This window comes from Takifugu flavidus, chromosome 9 (genome assembly GCF_003711565.1).
Source record: "Takifugu flavidus isolate HTHZ2018 chromosome 9, ASM371156v2, whole genome shotgun sequence".
Classification (NCBI taxonomy): domain Eukaryota; kingdom Metazoa; phylum Chordata; class Actinopteri; order Tetraodontiformes; family Tetraodontidae; genus Takifugu; species Takifugu flavidus.
Window position 1 is genome coordinate 6,463,853 of NC_079528.1, and position 18,558 is coordinate 6,482,410.

At 41.3% G+C, this 18,558-nt stretch overlaps 3 protein-coding genes across 6 annotated transcripts; 1 reads left to right on the top strand and 2 right to left on the bottom strand.

The window, feature by feature from the left end:
* Positions 1-687: 687 nt before the first annotated feature.
* Positions 688-5,981, bottom strand: asb5a (ankyrin repeat and SOCS box containing 5a). Of its 3 annotated transcripts, none has more exons than XM_057042325.1 (7): positions 5,285-5,981; positions 3,786-3,865; positions 2,822-2,929; positions 2,509-2,659; positions 1,825-1,959; positions 1,284-1,475; positions 688-1,169 (listed from the first exon to the last, which is right to left on the bottom strand). In XM_057042325.1, the coding sequence occupies exons 1-7, from the start codon at positions 5,484-5,486 to the stop codon at positions 1,042-1,044; spliced, it is 996 nt and encodes a 331-aa protein (XP_056898305.1). In that variant the 5' UTR covers positions 5,487-5,981; the 3' UTR covers positions 688-1,041. The 3 variants fall into 3 exon arrangements, with proteins under 3 accessions (XP_056898305.1, XP_056898306.1, XP_056898308.1); XM_057042326.1 differs by lacking the exon at positions 5,285-5,981 and adding an exon at positions 4,335-5,277; XM_057042328.1 differs by lacking the exon at positions 1,825-1,959.
* Positions 5,982-6,065: 84 nt separating this feature from the next.
* On the top strand, positions 6,066-13,829 carry ctso (cathepsin O). 2 transcript variants are annotated; one of them, XM_057042323.1, is made up of 8 exons: positions 6,066-6,266; positions 7,847-7,952; positions 8,196-8,320; positions 10,018-10,185; positions 11,899-12,020; positions 12,824-12,987; positions 13,448-13,540; positions 13,645-13,829. In XM_057042323.1, exons 1-8 carry the CDS (start codon positions 6,066-6,068, stop codon positions 13,677-13,679), a joined length of 1,014 nt encoding a protein of 337 aa, XP_056898303.1. In that variant the 3' UTR covers positions 13,680-13,829. The 2 variants fall into 2 exon arrangements, with proteins under 2 accessions (XP_056898303.1, XP_056898304.1); XM_057042324.1 differs by lacking the exon at positions 10,018-10,185.
* Positions 13,211-17,899, bottom strand: tdo2a (tryptophan 2,3-dioxygenase a). The gene is made up of 12 exons (XM_057042322.1): positions 17,751-17,899; positions 17,569-17,674; positions 17,383-17,473; positions 17,152-17,222; positions 16,735-16,862; positions 16,472-16,658; positions 16,228-16,335; positions 16,015-16,126; positions 15,827-15,884; positions 15,473-15,552; positions 15,272-15,362; positions 13,211-14,480 (listed from the first exon to the last, which is right to left on the bottom strand). The coding sequence occupies exons 1-12, from the start codon at positions 17,783-17,785 to the stop codon at positions 14,330-14,332; spliced, it is 1,218 nt and encodes a 405-aa protein (XP_056898302.1). The 5' UTR covers positions 17,786-17,899; the 3' UTR covers positions 13,211-14,329.
* Between the last annotated feature and the right edge of the window lie 659 nt (positions 17,900-18,558).

Below are 18,558 nucleotides of genomic sequence, written 5' to 3' on the forward strand. Positions count from 1 at the left end.
GGATTTCAGGATCCATGTTGTCATGTTTATATTTCATGAGATATTTTGCACTTGTCTCACCTTAATATATTATATATCTTAGATGTGTGTGTTAATATTCAGCTCCTTTTGTCAAGTGCTTCTTTTGTCTGTATTTTTGAGGTGTTTATTTTGTGTCCATGCTGTACAATTCTCTTGTTTCCCTCATGTCTTTTTCAAATTTGACACCTCTTCCTTTGTTTTTCTCACCTGCTTGACTGCCTCCTACCCCATTGTGTTGCACCTCTGTCTCTAGATTTATTTATAACCTCGTCTAATTCCTGGTGCTGAGAATCTTGTGTGTTTGCTGCTCTTGTTTCAGATGTTTCACAGTTTACATCTGCTTGTACATCCCAATTGTGGTAGTAGCTTATTGTTTTTTTTTGTTTTAATTAAAATATAAAATTTACATCCCACTTTGTCTGCTTCAGTAAGAAATCCACAAAACCTAAACTTGTGCTTTTCTGCCGCTCTTTACTGACAATTTAAAAGAAACTCATTCCTGCAAAAAAGAAAAGTACAGTAGCGAAAAGCACCGTCCAGTTTACAAATCAGCTCCATCCAGTTGTTGGCACTCAAACTTGGTACGTCTAATTTTTGCGTTGAAACAATTAAATTCGACAACCACGCAGGGCGCGACGTTATGTAAAGACAACATAATTGTGGGTGTGCGGTTTTCAAAGCAGTTTAATTGTGTTATGCTCTACACATCAGGTCTATTTATCAAACAGAGAATGATGGATACTGCCTTTATTACATTATATTCTCAAAAAGTCAAGGTTCCAAGTTGCATCCATCTGTTGTGGTCATTGTAAATATCAAAAATATATTCAAAATGCAACATACCATAATTGTACAGCTTTTGCTTATTTCTATAGTAGTTCTTGCAGACCTTATTGGTTACCTTTGTGAGTACAGGTACAAAAATTCAGCTTTACAAACATCTGGCTCCACCGTTTGGTGGATTTACCTAATTTCTGTTTGGACGTAGGCGACAGGTCATTAGCTCAAGCTTTCCAGCCTTCAGTGATACTGCAGGTAGCTCCTGAGCCTGTTTGGCAGGGGTAGATGGGCCAGAAGATGGAGCCTGTCCCGGCCAACACAGTTCCTGATGCACTGGCGACACAGCTGGCTGAGCAGTCGTGGAGTAGCTATAAAAATTAGACAGTGTGAGAGCTGGGAGTGACTGTCTAAGTCCAAATATGCTGGCTTTGGGGATGGACTTGTGTAGGAACAAAGGCTGTACATAAAAAAGATGTTTGAACCTTCATATAGGAGGAGGAAGCCCTCTGTTAGACTGCTGGGTGGAGCCACGTCTACCGGTCTCTGAAATTCTGTGTTCCGGGCATTAATGTCTGCCCCGAAGTCCAGCAGCAGCTTCACAACTTCTGCGCTGTCTTTTTCAGCAGCTGCATGTAAAGGTGAATCCAGGGATTTGCCTTTCTGTACATTTGCACCTGCACACATAACAGTGAGTACACTTTAAGTTCTTGCCTCACTTTGTGTGTCGTCTTTTTTTTTTGGTTTTTCATTTCTGGAAAATGACTCAGTAGCCCAAGGCAAACAAGAAAGGTTTCAAGTCATGATCAGTCAGCTGCGGGCTGCTGCTAGAAATCAAACTTTCCATATCTGACTGCCAATTTTATGCTTTTGGGAGGAAAGAGTCACTGTTCACATTTATATCTGCTTAAATTACTCAACCTAAAGGCGATATTTGCCAAAGAAACCTCTTTTCTGCCTGTATGCCTGTGCAGATGCTGAGGTAGGACGTGAGGTTGGCATCAGGAAACATTGCTGCAAACTGACCTTCCCTCAGGAGCTTACTGGCACACTCCAGCTCCTGGCAGATGCAGGCTGTATATAGCGCTGTGCCCAGGTGAGGAATGTCCATATCCACATCTGCCCCCCAAGTTAACAGAGCTTCCACACACCCATAATGACCTGAAAGTAATGGAGCATGACCACAGTAATCAGTAAATGGCAGTAGGAGATAATTCTCCAAGCTGTCTCCTCGGGTCATGTTTGAATTTATTTTTAAAGCTCTTTTTCTGGTGGGGAAAACGACTTTGGCGGAGCGACTGGCCCACGCTCACGGCCATTTCAAACTGCCAGAATTTTAATGAAAGTTTAGCTCCTGTCTTATTTAATAACAGTCGATAATGTAGAGATACATATTTAAATAGCTGCACTGCAGCAGTCATGAATTTAGTGCACATTATCTGTACATATAGTGATGACCTTCAACAATTTTGTGATACCCAAGAGTCACATGACTTATTTCAGCTGTGCACTGCTTTTAAAATTGGGGGGAATAATGTTTCGTTTTCCGGTATACATAACATTGCCATAATATTCCGTTGCCTCATCGGGAAGGGGGAGTTTGCTGCGACGGATGCCTTAAATATGTGTAGATTTTGTCTCTGCTGTGAGAATTACCCAAAATAACGGAGTCTTGCGATTCTGAACGTGTTTCGTTCCGTTATAATTTACCTTTACTTGTTGCTTCGTGCATAGGTGAGGGATGGTACACCAGGCTCTGGGGCTGTGCTCCATTTTCCAAAAGAATTTCTGTGCATGCCACACTTCCCACTGTACAGGCATTGAACAGAGGGGTGGTTCCATCAATCGTCAGAGCATTGACCTGTAAACACATAGTTTTTTTTAGCTCTTATTTTTAGGCCTAGCTTAATCGGGCAGATGTGAACATCCTTGGGACTTCTGAAGGAGAATTCAGCTCCATAATGACATTCTTTCCCTACAGAGCATTTAAGAAAATAATTTCCAGTGTAAATGCGATACTCACATTTGCTCCTGCATCAATAAGTGCTCTGGCGCAGGCGACATGGTCTCCAACGCAGGCCTCGTGAAGGGGCGTCACATGGTCTATTGTCAGAACGTTTACGCTGTGACCCTGAACACAGACACGGGAATTAGAGGCATTAAAAGTGACATTAAACCTTTGCTAATGTACTCGTGATGGGCTCAACAAGGTTAATGACACCGCTGCCAGAATTGATTTGAATAAGAACAAAATGTTTTAAAACCGTTTATGTCCAATAGTTGCTGTTTTGCGGCCATGAGTAGTCCATGGACGCGATGGGACTGCACTTTTCATCCGTTCAGTACAGGAAAAGGAAAAAAATAAACAAAGCAATGAACCCTCCCCGTCTGTTAAAATAACAAAATGAACAGTTTGTACTTAAACTTGCTTATCTTTTCTAACCTTGAATCAATTGATTGATTTGTTGCGTAACACTCCAGGCTCATTTCTGAACTATACCCAACGCATTTAGCTTGCAGCTCTTAACGGTCGTCCTCTGCAAACCCACACAATAAACACAATATTTGTTACTGACGAGGAGCTGTTGCTTGTGGCATTTGCCTTTTACTTTCAGATGTTTAGCTGCGCCTATTTTCATTTGTACCCTATGCCTCTGCAGAATTCTGAACAGCCTGTATTGGCCAATGGGAGGCCACGGCCTCAACAAGTTTCGCAATTAAGATTCATTATTGCTATAATGATACAACATCATTTTAATCTGATTACGGTGTTATTTTTGGTAAAAGAGAAATTTGATTGGACTGTTGGAAGGTTGTAAATTAACAATGAGGTGCGGCTGGACTTGGATAATTACAGTTAATTGCAGATATGCATAATTACTCCATTTATACCAAAGCGCTGCTCTGATGGATAATAATTTTCCCCTGAGAGCAGCTCCCAAAGACCCCATTAGTGCATTGGTCTCTGGATGGATTGCAAAATTCACCTGTAAAATGAGGTTCCTCAGAGCCAGGAGCCGGCCCTGACTGGCTGCATCATGGAGGGGTGATCGGTCAGCCCAGGATCCTGCAGATCAGGCAAGGTTTCAGTGCATAATGGTCTCTCTTCATTTAGAAACACTGTGCTGATGCTGTTATACAAAATTACAAAGTAAAGTGATGGAATAAATACAATTTTAATCATGCAAGTGCTGATATTTACACCAGATTCGTGTTGAAAGTACAGTTTGCTACAATAAATGACAGAATAATGACAATAACTTGTCATTAATGGTTTAGTAAGAAGCTGGTAAATCAACTCTTGCCTATTGATAAACGACCTTGTCCTCCTTGTATTGTACAACTGCTAATTAAATTTCCCCAACAGTTTCTTTTTTTTACTGAATTCTTATTTTTCAAACTTCTGAGCTACAGATTCCCGTTCATCTCGTGACACCGGTGTGACAGATGGATATTAAAGTTGAAAAACTGGCTGCGGCCGTTCAATATCATTTCGGCAGATAAAAATGTGTCTTCGACTGTGACTCTCGGCGCACCTGAATCAATATCCAGAATAACGGCTGATGCGTTCCACACTTCATCATCGTCATTCTCATCTTCCTCCATTTTTAATCAGACCTCGGTGATGATAATCAACGGGAAGTTTCCATTTGAATGCCTGTGATTTTATTTACGCTGGGAATTTTCCCTAACTGACACTAATCTGAAGTGGAAACACACGTGAAAGGCTGAGTTGCAGACATCAAACAGATTTTTGAGAACAAGGTAAGCTATCTGCAGGACTCTGACTAATAGCCTGGGTCTAGCTGATCAGTATTCTGCAGGCTGAATTCTCTTTAAATTTAACATCCTCTCGAAAAGCGGATACAGATTATGTCGGCGTCGCGTCGCTCCTTCTCCTCGTAAAGTACCTCCGTCTGTCCCTGGAAATATGGAGTGTTGTGTTTGTTGCTGTTGTGAGTGTGAAAGGGTTCACTGCATAGCTGGGAATGGAAACTAGGGCAGGGTGGGGGAAAGGGTGGGGGGGGGGGGGGCAATCATGACTATGTTCTATTAATACTTTAGAGAAAAACACGCTGCCAGCCCTCACTGGCTTCATGTAATATTCAATATAGTTTTTTCAGGATTTATTTGTACTTAATTTAAATTAATGGAAGAAAAGTAGCATTATTTGTCTGTATGTGGTGTAAAAATGCAGCTAATGGCTGTTGTAAGCCAAGGAAGTTAGCAATAAAGTATTTATAGCTCATTTATAAACATGGAAAATGTGAATACATGTCTGCTTGTGTGGTCACAGGTGCATATCCTGATTTTTAATCTTTTAAAATTAATATTTTCCACTACTTTATACATCTTTGTGTATAGTGTAGACATCATGTAGCTTTTTTGCATATATTTTTTTTAAATTTTCTCCAATTATCTGAGTTGGAACTTAAAGGAACCAAACAGTCCTGTACCTACCAAGTGAGTTTATGATGGTACTTACTATGTTGGCCGTAATCATAGAACTCTGCTGATATCCTGGCCGCCTCTTTGCGGTTCCCCCGGACAATGTAGAAGTACGCAAGCAAGTTGAGGGAAATCTTCACGAAGAGCTTAAAGCAAAACAGCGCCAAGATACTGAGGTAGACGTGGGACAACTGGGCCGCAAAAGGCTTGTTGGTCAGGTCCCTCGTCGACTCCGACATTGCTTCCCGCGTAAAAGAAGGCTGGGTTATTATGAAGACAGGATCGGATGCCTCTTCAAATAACGGACAAGTGGTCCTGGTTTTTCTCTCAGAGAACTGACGGGCTGGCTCGTCCAGACAAAGTGCAGCTCAGGGGAAAAATGCTCTGCAGCTGCCAGAGCTTCTCAGCAACTAGTGCAATGCTGCATACCTGTGCGTGGCTTCATTTAAACTAGTCAAATTTGACATTGTGTGATTTCAGATGACATTTTCTAAACTATGAATTAGATGTGTTAAAAATGCTTCATAGTCGTCAGTGACTGAAGTCTGTGTGGAATATATGATCAATGAATTCTGAGACTTGAGAGGTTTTTGCCGCACAATAGCTTCTTTGACATTTCCAAAGTGTTGTAATAATACCAATAATAATAGCTATTAATGAAAATGATGACCTTTGTGCCTGCGCCTTGCAGAGGAAGCGCGCCTTCATCTTGCGCATGCGCCCTTCAGTCCTCTCGCCATGTCCGCTGAAACTCTCCTTGGTTACACTTTCGTTTCGTAAAGAACTTTTCACGTCGTCTTAACAGTAACTTCCCTTCAATGACGGCTGGTGCGTTAGTTCTGCTTTTGCTTCTACCCTCCGCGTTAGGTTGGACGCCATTCGGGCAGGATGTCAGCGCCTCTGACACCTGGGTGAAAGTAAACTCTTCCGCGTCTGATTTCGAGTGGTTCAGGGAGCGTTTTGGCCGCAATTACGAGGTCAACAGTCCGCAGTTCGACCGCCGTCTTTTCTTTTTTCAGGTAGGTTCGGGAAGTTGTTCCGCTAACGCGTCGCTTCCTCCCGTAATCCAGCGTTATTTGACGTCTGGCCGACGCGCATTGAGCCAAACAATGTGCGGATTCCCCAAAGTTTAATGTGGGACGAATGGATGCGCCCTCTAACTATTAATCCCTTAGTTTAAATTGTGGTTTGACTAAAACTACGTGACTACGGGCGCTGCAAACCCTGCACCCCCCCGTTACTATTAGCACTTTAATCCCTGCAATTTACTACAGCTAGTAACATTTAAATGCACACTGTACTGTAATAAATATGCATTCATCTTTTAACACACTGTACTGTAATACATATGCATTAATTTTTATTGAAATAAATTGTCATATTTAATGCTACACTAATTATATTGGTTTGATTCCATGTCCTGCACCGGGATATTCTGGGAACCAGCCAGTCAGAAGCACAATGACAGACATGTGACGCCTTTTATCAAAGTTGGCATGAGTGCAGTGATTTATAATTGATGTCAGCAACGACACTCTGCTCAGTTTCCCAGTCAAAATGGCCCGAGACACAGCCGGGATTTCACTCCATGGCGGCGCTGTGACAGCTATTAAATCAGCCGCTCCTTGTTTTTAAGACTGACGTGCACAGATGGGCTGCTGCTTCACGCTAAAGTGCTGCAGCATCTGTCTCCACTTTTACCCGCAATTCTGCACTGACAGTCAGGGAATTGGGTCTTTAAAAAGTAGCACTTAGTTGTGGGCAAAAGTAGTAACAGGTTTCATGAGAAGTGTGTGTGTGTGTGTGCGTGTGTGTGTGTGCAAAGACAAGCTGTCAATTTTCCCCCTTTAAAAAAAATGGTTTTATGTTTGGTTGGTAATTCTGTTATTTTGTATTTATGGTAATGTTATTAATCTATAAAAGATCAAATCATTATATATAATCATAAATTTAAAAGAAAATGTCAGATTACCGCACTATTTTTAGAATGCTGATTCAGTTTTGTGCAGTTCTTATTTATGGTTTGAATGATATTGAACATTTTGACCTGAAAGATGGTAGTTTATTGCATGACTATTTTTATTAGACTGCATTTGTTTTAGCTTGTCTGATACCAATAAAATAAATTAATAATTACCCCAGAGATAAAATGTGGCAACACTAGGATGCAGAAGTTTTATTTGTCATCATTTAAACTACGGCTAAAGGCATAAAGGGACTCTTCACATGCTGATGTAATTGCATTTAACTGTTGTAGTGGGAATGTGATGTCATCTTATGTTGCCTGAGGAGCTAAAACTTTAAAAACTACATTTAAAAAAAGTAAAGCAATAAAACCAAGCAGTTTCTCAGATGGTAAATAAGCATCAAACGCGGGTTAACTAGCAATAGAAATATTTGGGAATTTGCATTAATTACAAGTAACGTTTTGATTTTTACATCTTTGATTATTGTTTAGGTCATTTATAATTGTTTTTCTTGGTTATAAAAAATTAGGCGGCTTATTTTTCTGTTCATTTTAATGTCTCGAGTAACATTTTAAAGGCTCCTTTTTTCCACTTTTCTCAGCCCTTTGTCTAACTTCGCATTGTGATTGCAGGAATCTACAACGCGACATGCCTATTTGAATTCCTTCTCCGCAGCCTTGCAGTCTGCCAAGTACGGCATAAACCAGTTCTCTGACCTGTCGCAGAGGGAATTTCAAGGTTGGTCTGCCGCTGTGCAAATTTCCCTCATTGCTATAGGAACTGACACAACAGTATATGAATTTAATGCTTTTAATTATGGGTGTTTAATCAGGAAAGATGTGCACACTTACTGTAAATCAGTGTTGAACCGACTGGTTTCCGTCTTTCATCGAGGGACCGGGGCTCAATTTGTGCTGCCTTTATTTTTAGCAGGCATCGCTATGTCCAAGGTTTTCTTTGAGCTGTATATGTAATCCACAGATCTGTACCTGCGAGCGAGTGCTGACAGAGCTCCAGCCTTCTCTGGACAGAAAGCAAAGGGGCTCCCAGCCAAATTTGACTGGAGGGACCATGCAATAGTGGCACCAGTCCAGAACCAACAAGCAGTAAGTCAAAAGCTGGGAATAAACTTTATTTAATTTCTCAAGCAAATGATCATGAATTAGATCAGATTATGGTATAAATAATTTGATCTAATAGATGACCCAGATAGGGTTGGCCTGTTTTTAGTTGCCTTTTCCGCTCTGTGAAACCCATCAGGTGCCTTCTGTAGTGGTGCTAATAAACAGTGGCCTGTTGTGATCTCTCTGAGCTTCAAGAGTGGACATGCTGGTGAGCAGATGTTTATATGTAGCAGATGGGTGTGAAAGCATCTGTCTCCACGCACGTCGTCACGTGGCACAGATGCAAGTTAGGATAAAGCGGGGAATTATGGGACCTTGCAAAGAGGCGACTTATTTTACAGTCAGGGCAAAAATGATAGAGAACACGGGGCTGTTTATTAGAGAAAGTGATGAAAGGAGGCAGAGCTGCTGCTGCTGCTGCGGCTTTAGAAAGGTTTGCTTTCTTTCTCACATTTTCCCTCAGTCGATTTGCCATCGGGGCTGATATTTTTTCTGCAGAAACCAGCCCATACTGGCTAAAGCCTACACAGTATTTCACTCCCTTAAGTTGATGAAGGGTTTACCACTTCAGGGAGTCTGTATATAACCACACTCACCGAGCACTTTGCTCTCCAGCAGCTCTTCTCCACAAACTGATTTTTTTTTTTTCATGCAGCCAAACAGGGGGATAGAGAGCCTGAAAATAAACACAGCGCTGTGTACAAAAACTCCAAATCTCAAGCCTCACATCTCAAATTCCTCTTGGTTTAGGTTTTGATGATTTTAATATTTAGCATTTCTGACATGTTCAAGAACAGCAGAAGGTTCTGATGTTTTCTGTATCAAACTTCAGTCTAAGTCATGTTACTGATGTGTTGGTTTTTTTCAGTATTGACAATAAACTGTGTAAACACAACATTTTCTTTTTTTGGAGAGAGAATGCTTCCTTTTATCACATTAATAGGATTTTATGCTGCACAAGGAAACGAGACCTAGTCCACAGCAGAAGAATCCGCGCCTAATTTAATTGAACTGATTAATTTCCCATACATAAAGAGATGCTGCCCAACGCTGCTGCTATCAAAAAGAAATATATCTTTACATCACAAGATCAGCACATGTATGCAGACAAAGGCAGAGTAGGCAGAACAGGTCAGTTTGAGCCTCTGTCATCCAAATATCCAAATTCTCAGCTGATGATGTGTAATGTAGCAGATCGGGCTGATGGTTTTGGTTCTCTTAATCCACATAAAATCATATGATGTTGCATTGATTGTCATTATTTCAATATCTAGTGAAAATCTAAAGTGTAGGGAGCTGGAAGCCTCCAGCCAACACCTGATGTGTATCTGACAGTAGATGGCAGTAGAGAACAATTAGTCACACCTACACAGTCATGGGTGGGTGCGACTTCCCAACATAAAATGATCTCCCAACCTTGATCATTCTAATAAAGAGTTTTGATTCTAAAATCCTGTTAAATTTGCACTGACTAAAGTTCAAGTCAAGGTCCTCAAATTTAATAAGGAGTCTTCAAACTCAGGCACTTAAAAACCAATGACTATTGAATGATTAAAGTGGTGATTTAGAGCTAAAATATGTATAAGGTGCAAAGATAATTGATGTTGTTTTGCATTCAGAGAAACTTTACTCCTTTCTTGAACTGGGACGGGTTGCGATCACTGTCCTTTTATGTGCAGTGTGGAAGCTGCTGGGCCTTCAGCGTCGTCGGCGCCGTGCAGTCCGTCCACGCAATTGGGGGCTCGCAACTGGTGGAACTCAGCGTGCAGCAGGTTCTGGACTGCTCGTTTCAAAATAAAGGCTGCAGCGGAGGCACCCCGGTCGCCGCTTTGAACTGGTTAACTCAAGTATGTGGACTTTTCCAAACCACTTGTTTAACAGCAGGTTTGAACTGATCTAGTAATGTAATTCTAGAATACAGCGGAATACAGCGGCCATGCTTTCATACGTTGGTGTGCTTCTCACTTGACTGAGTGATGAAACATGCTTTTTTGGACCGCCAGCGCAACCTTTAACTAAAAATACATTCTGTGTGGTTTCTCACTCCTGTCGTGCTATTTATGGTTTTTGGTTTGATGGAATTTGTCAATTTCTGGGAATATCAAAGGCAGAAGAGGACGTCTAAATTCTTTTGAAAATGAGAATATCCAATCTCTGTCCGCCTCTTTGCTGCATGTGTAGTAACAGCCAAACTAACCTGAGCCATCCAGAACTGTTTCCTGCCTGGCCACCGACTTGGCAGCGCCGTCAAATTCCTGACGATCTGCTTAAATTGATCTATGTGGTAGAGTTCTCTTACGGCACTTCAGCTTCATGATGAGCCATATTCAGATGGTATTTTTTCCTGATGAGTGGGCAAATGTGACGCTTCACGCTGTAAAATTCGCCTTATAGCTTCCTCCACGTGCATGGAAGGAAAAAGGCTGTGGCGTTGCTATGAGCTGGATTATCTTAGCGGTGCTCCGATTAAGTGGATTTACGGCTCCAATCATGTCTGAGCTGACACTAACGTGTTTGTGCACACACCTTTTTAACCCTGCGGAGATGTTGAGCCAGACGGCGGTTCCCCGTCGCCTTTTTAGTTCACCCTGTTGTATCCGCGTCCACTCACTAACCTCATCTTCATCTCTGCTGAGTCTGCAGTCTTCAGTGAGTGAGAACGGGACGTGCTTCAGTTTCACAAATAATAAAACATGTGGACGACTTGAGACTTTGGAGGGGCAGCAAAAATAAACGAGGCATTTGCTTAGTCAGTATGTTGACGAGAAAACAAAACGCACGAATGAACACGTTGAAATGATCTATGGTACAATCCGTCTTTCTACTTATTAATCCAGTTTATTTATTTGTAAAACTCCGGGGGGAATTTTTTAACCACTTCCTCTGAAGTTTATTTTAATTTTACAATACAACACTTCTGTTATTTTTTCCCTCTTTTTTAATAATTTTTGATACTTCCATTTGGGTCTGATGTCGTAGTTATTGTGTTCAGTTATCGACCTGCTATTAATTGCCTGTTTTAGCATTGGCCCTAAAAATCAAATTCCATTGATTGCCCCCGATCCCCCGACTTGCCTTTGCAGGCTGCGCCACACGCTGCTGTTTTCTCATTCGGTGCACTTTAAAAATATCTGCAAACTCGCCGCTTTGCACTCGATGGCATTTTTGAGTTGCAGCCCTCCAAAGGTAGCACTTAGTCGGTTTGTCACTTTCTTCAAAGAAGAGTGGTTTGACTGCTATTTGCAGTCATCTTAAATGGTCCTTTGCTTGTGAAGCTCAAAGCACAGTTTGTCCTTACTACCAGTATCTCCATAACTTCTGAAGTTCACATCACAACTAGCTTAAAAGGCACGTATATTTCCAATTTCAAGTCATTATTCTAGTCATGTAATGCAGTTTAACCTTGTATTCTACTCACATAATGGTGGAAATTAAGGTTATATCCTAATAGTTCTAGATAATTGAATAATAACCATTACATTTTCATTATTACCACTGGTTTGGATTGATGCAGAAAGATGAATGATTAATAATTTCATTAATTATTTATCCTTTGGCAGACCAGAGTGAAACTGGTGCCTCAGTCAGAGTATCCCTACAAGGCTCAGACAAGGATGTGTCACTTTTTCTCTGGTTCCCATGGAGGGGTTGGTGTGAAGAACTTTACTGCCCTTGGCTTCAGGTGAGATACACATTTCTGCTGGAAACATTTACAACACTGTTCTTTATCCCATGGGCAAATGAGGGAAAACCAGGGGATTGACCAAGCACAAAGTTCAAGAACTGTTTATCCTGTCAACACAGCAGTGGGTTGCACAATCATTCCGAATGATTGTAATAAGCCAAGTTCAAGGAAAAATACATGTAGCCCTGAAATAACAGCCCCCACCTCCCTCACTATAGTGGTTTATCCAACACTGTGTCATTCAGGGCTTGGGCGAGTCATTTAGGCATGTGGAATAAGCCACTTTATCTTTACCCTGTCCGTGTTTTAACTCTTTAATGCATTTGCTGGTAGGACTCAGTGGGTTTCACTCACTAAATAAAAGTTTGATGAAATAAATAAATCAAATCAGCACTTAAGTGTAGTTCTTACCTTTTGAATTAAAGTAGAGACATTATCTTTGGTTGTAATCACTTTGGCAGTGATCCGAGTCTTATATGTTGCTATCCAGACAAGAGATTATTATATCTCCGTGGAGAAAGCCCAGTGGACACATACTGCATATGTGCAGCGGTAAGAATGAGGTGCAACAGCTGATTAGAAATTAATTCACTGAGAAGATGTGTGAGGTGAAGAGAAGAGTGCCAGATCTGTCCCATTGAATTGTTGAATTTCAGCCATTTCCTCTGTAGCCCGTATAAATTCTGCACCCCCCCCTCTCTTAATGGCACACTTTACATTATAATATGACAATAAAGTGGCCTAATTACACAGCCAATTTTGCTGCATTAGGACTAAACGCTCCTGCTGTCCTCCTTCAGCGGTCAAGAAGAGGCCATGATGGGTCACCTGGTGAAGCACGGGCCCTTGTCTGTGGTCGTGGATGCTTTGAGCTGGCAGGACTACCTCGGTGGGATCATTCAGTACCACTGCTCCAGCAAAAGGTCCAACCACGCCGTCCTGGTGGTCGGATACGACACTACTGGTACAGACTGTCACTGCAGGGCTTTCCAGTAGAATCAATAATGATAATAGTGGGTCGGAGGGCTTTTAAGATCCTGGCCAGGGAACCGAAAGGTCACAAGCCAAAACTCTCTGATGCATGCATGCGTTCCTGTTTGCATGATGCGATTTCTAAGAAGTGTTAATAAGTGCGGCAAACAGCGAAGGCTTGTTTAAAAAACCCGAGTTATCACAACAGACACCTCTTGCATTTAAAAGTTTTATTTTTGACACGTTCCATTTTGGCAAGACAAAACTGTTTCTGATTCACACTCATTAGAATTTCATGTTTCTTAAACTGTCATAAATGCTCGGGGTCTGCGAGCGTTGCACGAGGATTATATAATGCAGTAAGTTGTTTCCACTGCACTGCGCACAAACGAGCATGGCAGCCCTTTGCTCTGTAAATAATTGAATACTGAAATGCACGTTGTCTCATGTAGGGGATATCCCATATTGGATTGTACAGAACTCCTGGGGAACAACATGGGGCGATAAGGGTTATGTTTATATAAAAGTCGGCAGCAACATTTGTGGTAAGTAATGACCTTTAGCACGTCTGATCTTTTGTGGTTTTATTACATAATTTAGATTCTGTGTCTCTGGATTAATACAAGATCTTTTTTCTTTCAATTTTCAGGTATTGCCGATTCTGTGGCAGCAGTTTTTCTTTGACAAGATTCATTTTCTTGCCATGAAAGGTTTTGTTGCCAGTTTGTAAATCTATTTGTCTTCAGTGTGTGTTGTAATTATACATGAATTAACATGCACAATAACTAAATAATGCATATGCTGTAATAAATTACCTTTTTTAGATAAGAGGCACTAATGGCCTGTTCTATTTATACAGAAATTAATAAGTGCATAAATACATACATTCATTTTCAACATACTGTACAAAGACCACTGGAGGACTCCAATATTAACATTATTTACAACACTTGTAACGCTGGGTTTCCTTTGACTTTTACTACGCGTATTTCTCTTTACACTGAATCCTAAAACCCCCAAAATATAATAGGATCTAAAATGGTTTCACGTCTTGACACTTTTCTCTAAGAAATTGCTTCTGTGGAAACCCATGCATAATTTTAGTGGAAAACATCTAATTAAATGTCAGGGACCCATCTGCTTTACTTGGTGTTGCCTGTCTACTAGAACTCACATTTCTGAGGTATGAACCTGCAGCTCTTTCCATACGACCATAAAATATTTCTTAGAAGCTGTAAATGTGCATGATTTCTCAGCTCCAACCTGTATTTTAATGACCATGTGAGGTCAGTTACAGTGAAGAAAGGGAGCGGAGCCAGTCGACTGAGACGCCCTTAGTCGGAGTCTTCGCTGCAGTATGAACTGTCGTTGCATTCGGCCATGTACAGGAAAGTGTGAATGCTGGGATTTAGCTTTGGAATCCAGTGGCGAGGCACCAGGAACGTTGCCAGGTTGAAGAGATCCACAAACACTTTGTAGCGGTCGCTAAAGGTAAAAAGAAAGATAGTGTAAAACACTACGGATGAGCATTGCATTCACCAAAAAGGAAAAAGAAAAACGGCTTATCTCGTAATTATCTTGATGCTTTATTTCACACACAGATAAACTGTTTGTTTTTCCCCTCCTTTTTATCTGATTGCGAAAAGTATCATAAGATTATCCATGTGATTACAAGATAAACTGTACAGGTGGCATTCTCACTCGTAGCTCCTTAGCTCAATGCACAGCAATAGTCAGACACAAGACGCTGCTATAATACTGCTTCAAATGTTGATGGCATTAATATCAGTTTGTCAACACTGTGCTGCCATCTCCGACAGAAAAGTTGCCGTTTTCCTGCTGCAGGAATTAACCAGCGCGGATTAGAATGCTTCCTGGATATAAACGCGTGCATTAGAAATGCATCCAAGCTGGCTCGCTGCTGACTCGGATAACTGTCAAATGTTGGATCCTGACAGCTGAGGAAATGGAATCATAATGATTCTAATCTAAAGTAGTGGTGGGCGTGGCACCTGTCCAGTATCTCATAATTACGAGCTAAACTGGGATTTTTTTTAAAAAAAATTTCGGGGGGATTTGGTTCTGTAAAACACAACCTCTCAAGTCAGAAAATGTATTCTATAATGGAAAACACAATATCTTATGCGGTTAAAGTCTGTTAGATTGCAATTACAGGTTAACTACAGGTTAAGTAGATTTTTTCTTAATCACCTGCAGAATCTAATGGACTCTGTGTGATAGTTGTTAACAGGAGGTTACTTTCCATCATAACATACCTGACTGTCGATCTCAGGTAATGGTAGCCTGACGACCCTCCGGTCCCGGATTTGTTGCCGATCATTCGATGCACCATGCAAACATGATTGTCTGAAACAAGAGGCAGACACACATTTAAAGCGCGCGTTGACATGGTGAGGTATTTCACTGAAGCGCTGCTTTCGCTTTTCCGTGACAGATTGCAGCACATAAATGCTTACATCTCCACTTAGTCATCAGGGTGTCGATATCCATGAGGGATGTGAGCAGTTGGAAAGGGACCTGGAACCTTGGCTCTTCCCTGAAAGGTCAGGAAATAACATTTTTAGACATTTGATTCCTAATGTTTCCACCAATTCACATCAACATTGGGTGAATCACATGATTCTGTTTCCTCTTGGATAAATACAAAGCCAGTGTTGCCAATGGTTACCAAAATGATTGCTGGCTAATGTCTAGGCTACCAAGCTCACCCATTAAAACTGTGCTGGAGCTATCTGGATCTCTACATAGAGCATTGTGGTAATATTTAACTGTGGTAGCAGAGTTGGGGGACAGTTAACGTGTATCCATACCTGTAGAAGTAGATCATCAAGGCGCCTTGAAGAGCCTTGTAAGAGAGCCGTCTCTCACCTAGTGAGGAAAATCAAATGAGCATTAAAGCTCCATTTCAAAGTGACCCAGCTCACAAAGTTAGAAAAATAATATTTAAAACTGGTCAAACATTGCATTTACCGGAGCTTGATCTGCCAGAAGCACTGACCTTTGCTAAGGAGATGGTCATGACGTTTTTCATCAAACAGGGACGTGAAGAGATCTTTCTGTTTGGCCAGCTCCCCCATCAGTTCCTCCTTGTCCTCAGACTTGGGCATTTTCTTAAACATAAATAACAAAAAAAATAAAGAGTCGCTGTCAATCATCTGTGCCCCAGAAGGGAGCACAAACATGTTCCCTGAAATCTGGAGTCAGCGCTTACCTCAATTTTTTCTTTCTCCTCATTCAGGCCTCTTAATATATTGATTTCCAACCTTCCCCAGAAATTGAATCCATCTACCTCCAATCCTGGTGTTCTCTCTAGCCATTCCTAACAAAAGACATTTATTGTGACATTTTTCCTGTTTATACAGCATGTTCTTACAGAGAGGTACAGCGGCACGACGTAGAAAATAAAAATGGAATGGAAGTGAGCGCGCACAAAGGATATTTAGTGGTCAATTTACCTCGACGAGTCTCAGGAGCGATGGTTCCTGTTCCGTGCTGGTCAACATCTTACTTTCCTGACCCTTGAAATTGTCCCTATAATGGCGTCTGTTGTATGAAACCCTCAGGCTGTCCGACACTCCGATTTTGTTCTCAAGGATCCGAAACTGAAGACTTTGGAACCCGGAGGCAGGAGACAGGTATTCTCTACAGCAGGACCACAAAACACCATGAAGAAAAGCACCTTAATAAATATTCAGCTGTGGCCAAAATCGAAATTCACCTGAAATCAAAAAAGTCCAAAGCTGTCATCGTTTCCAAAACTCCAAACTGGTCGACCAGCAGCCTGAAGATCATCACGATCCTTTGGATGCGCGTGTTGACTTTGAGCATGTTGCGCTCATCTCGGACCTGGGATCAGTTCAGGACAAAGTCAATAATCAACAAATAAATCTCTGCTAATGGAAACGGCATGAATCATTACGGCACCCGCGTTCCCGGAACATCGTGTCTCTTTTCAAGCAGAAATAACAAAGGGAATTTATAAAAAAAAGTCAGAAGATCAATTTCGAAAGAAAGAAGAAGACACTCAGCGACTCAGACTTCCACCTTTAACAGCATTTGAAATAATTGTAATTTCTCGGCTCTGTTTGGAGAAGCCATAAAAGATTAACCTCTTAAAGCCCAACGTGTGACTTACTTGTCCTCTGATGAAGATGTCTCGCACCGAGTCAAGTTCAAACAAAATCTGCTTGAACCACAGTTCATAGGCTGGATAAACGGGGAAAAAAATCAGGTTAGAACACATTAATATTACAAATAATTAAATCACAGTTAATTCAATCCACTGGGGCAGTTTTCAATCGAGCAGATACAATAACTTGATAATTGAATCAGATTTGTTTGTGAGTAGCGTAATTGAAGGAATTACCTTGATGGGTGACGATGAAGAGGTGCTCATCGTGGATCTTGCTACCCTTTATTTCACTCTGCAGAACCTGGCTGCTGAGGACTTTTTCAAGCTGCGATAAGAAGAAAAATTAAACATTTCGGATCCACATTTCATGCCTCTCTTCATTGACAAAGACTGATCCAGGATGTTAATGCAATTTCCTACCTGGAGGTAGTCTCCATAGATAATTCCTCCTTTGCTGGCCTTATTAACTCCCGCCTGAGCAGCATCCTCGTCCTCTTCTGCCGTCAGCGGCTTGCTTTTGAACAACCTGTGAAAGGGAGAAAACCTCATAAGTCTGGACACCCTGAAATGTTTCAGCAGAATTTCAGGACACTTCTACGTACAGGTGCTTCTTCTCAAAGTACGGACATCTACTCATGACTTTTCAAATCGGGAGCAACAGTGATTCTTCCTCTTTGAACTGTAAATACTGAAATGACTTTGAAAGCCATCCAGATTTTTTAAAGAGTCTCCTCATCCAATCGTTCATGAGGACATAATCACCATCGGACACACCTCTGTTTGCCTCACGCTTCAGCGTTTGGACTTTGTTTTGCTTGCCTGGAATATTGTTGTTTGTTCAGTGGTTGAAACCGTCATATAAATAAAGCATATATGTGCATGTGACGGCGCGAGAGACCTGCTGCAATACAGCATTTGGGGAACATTTGGATATAATGCAATCTGGCAACATGCAGAGGGGACTGATGTCACCAAACGACACGACTGAACACAACTAAAGAACTTTAGAGTTAGAATTTTCTGGTTTGTTAAGGTCGTTGACAGTTTTTTCTGTTAAATACCTTTAGATTTTTGTTCCATTGTGAATGATTGCAGATTGGTTAATATTAACCAATAGTTCACCGTGGCTCAGACTTCATGCATTCCAAACCATTTGTGTTTTCCTACGTGTTTGTTTTGAGGGAATCCGACCAATCGTAGGCCTGGGATGGAGGGAACGATCAACTGAGTTGGAGTTTGAAGTCAGCATTTGTGCAATAGTTGTTTGAATACAGGTTTAGATAGTAAATCAAACGTATATTGTAAAATGTTTCCTTTTGCTCTGGAGACACTTTGATTTTCCCAGTGTAAGGCAAAGTTAACCCAGTTTCACTGGTTCCAGAGTTACTTTATCCACAATCCACTCCCTCT

Excerpts from the sequence above, each read along its gene's own strand:
- tdo2a (XM_057042322.1), bottom strand. The coding sequence starts at position 17,785 with ATGAGTAGATGTCCGTACTTTGAGAAGAAGCACCT. Across the intron at positions 16,863-17,151 it reads ACATCTTCATCAGAGGACAA|GTCCGAGATGAGCGCAACAT; the intron begins GTAAGTCACACG and ends AACTGATCCCAG. Across the intron at positions 15,553-15,826 it reads TTGATGATCTACTTCTACAG|GGAAGAGCCAAGGTTCCAGG; the intron begins GTATGGATACAC and ends CTGACCTTTCAG.
- asb5a (XM_057042325.1), bottom strand. The coding sequence starts at position 5,486 with ATGTCGGAGTCGACGAGGGACCTGACCAACAAGCCTTTTGCGGCCCAG. Across the intron at positions 1,476-1,824 it reads CAGTAAGCTCCTGAGGGAAG|GTGCAAATGTACAGAAAGGC; the intron begins GTCAGTTTGCAG and ends TTATGTGTGCAG. Across the intron at positions 1,170-1,283 it reads CTTCCTCCTCCTATATGAAG|CTACTCCACGACTGCTCAGC; the intron begins GTTCAAACATCT and ends TAATTTTTATAG.
- ctso (XM_057042323.1), top strand. The coding sequence starts at position 6,066 with ATGACGGCTGGTGCGTTAGTTCTGCTTTTGCTTCTACCCTCCGCGTTA. Across the intron at positions 8,321-10,017 it reads CAGTCCAGAACCAACAAGCA|TGTGGAAGCTGCTGGGCCTT; the intron begins GTAAGTCAAAAG and ends TTTTATGTGCAG. Across the intron at positions 12,988-13,447 it reads GGTCGGATACGACACTACTG|GGGATATCCCATATTGGATT; the intron begins GTACAGACTGTC and ends TGTCTCATGTAG.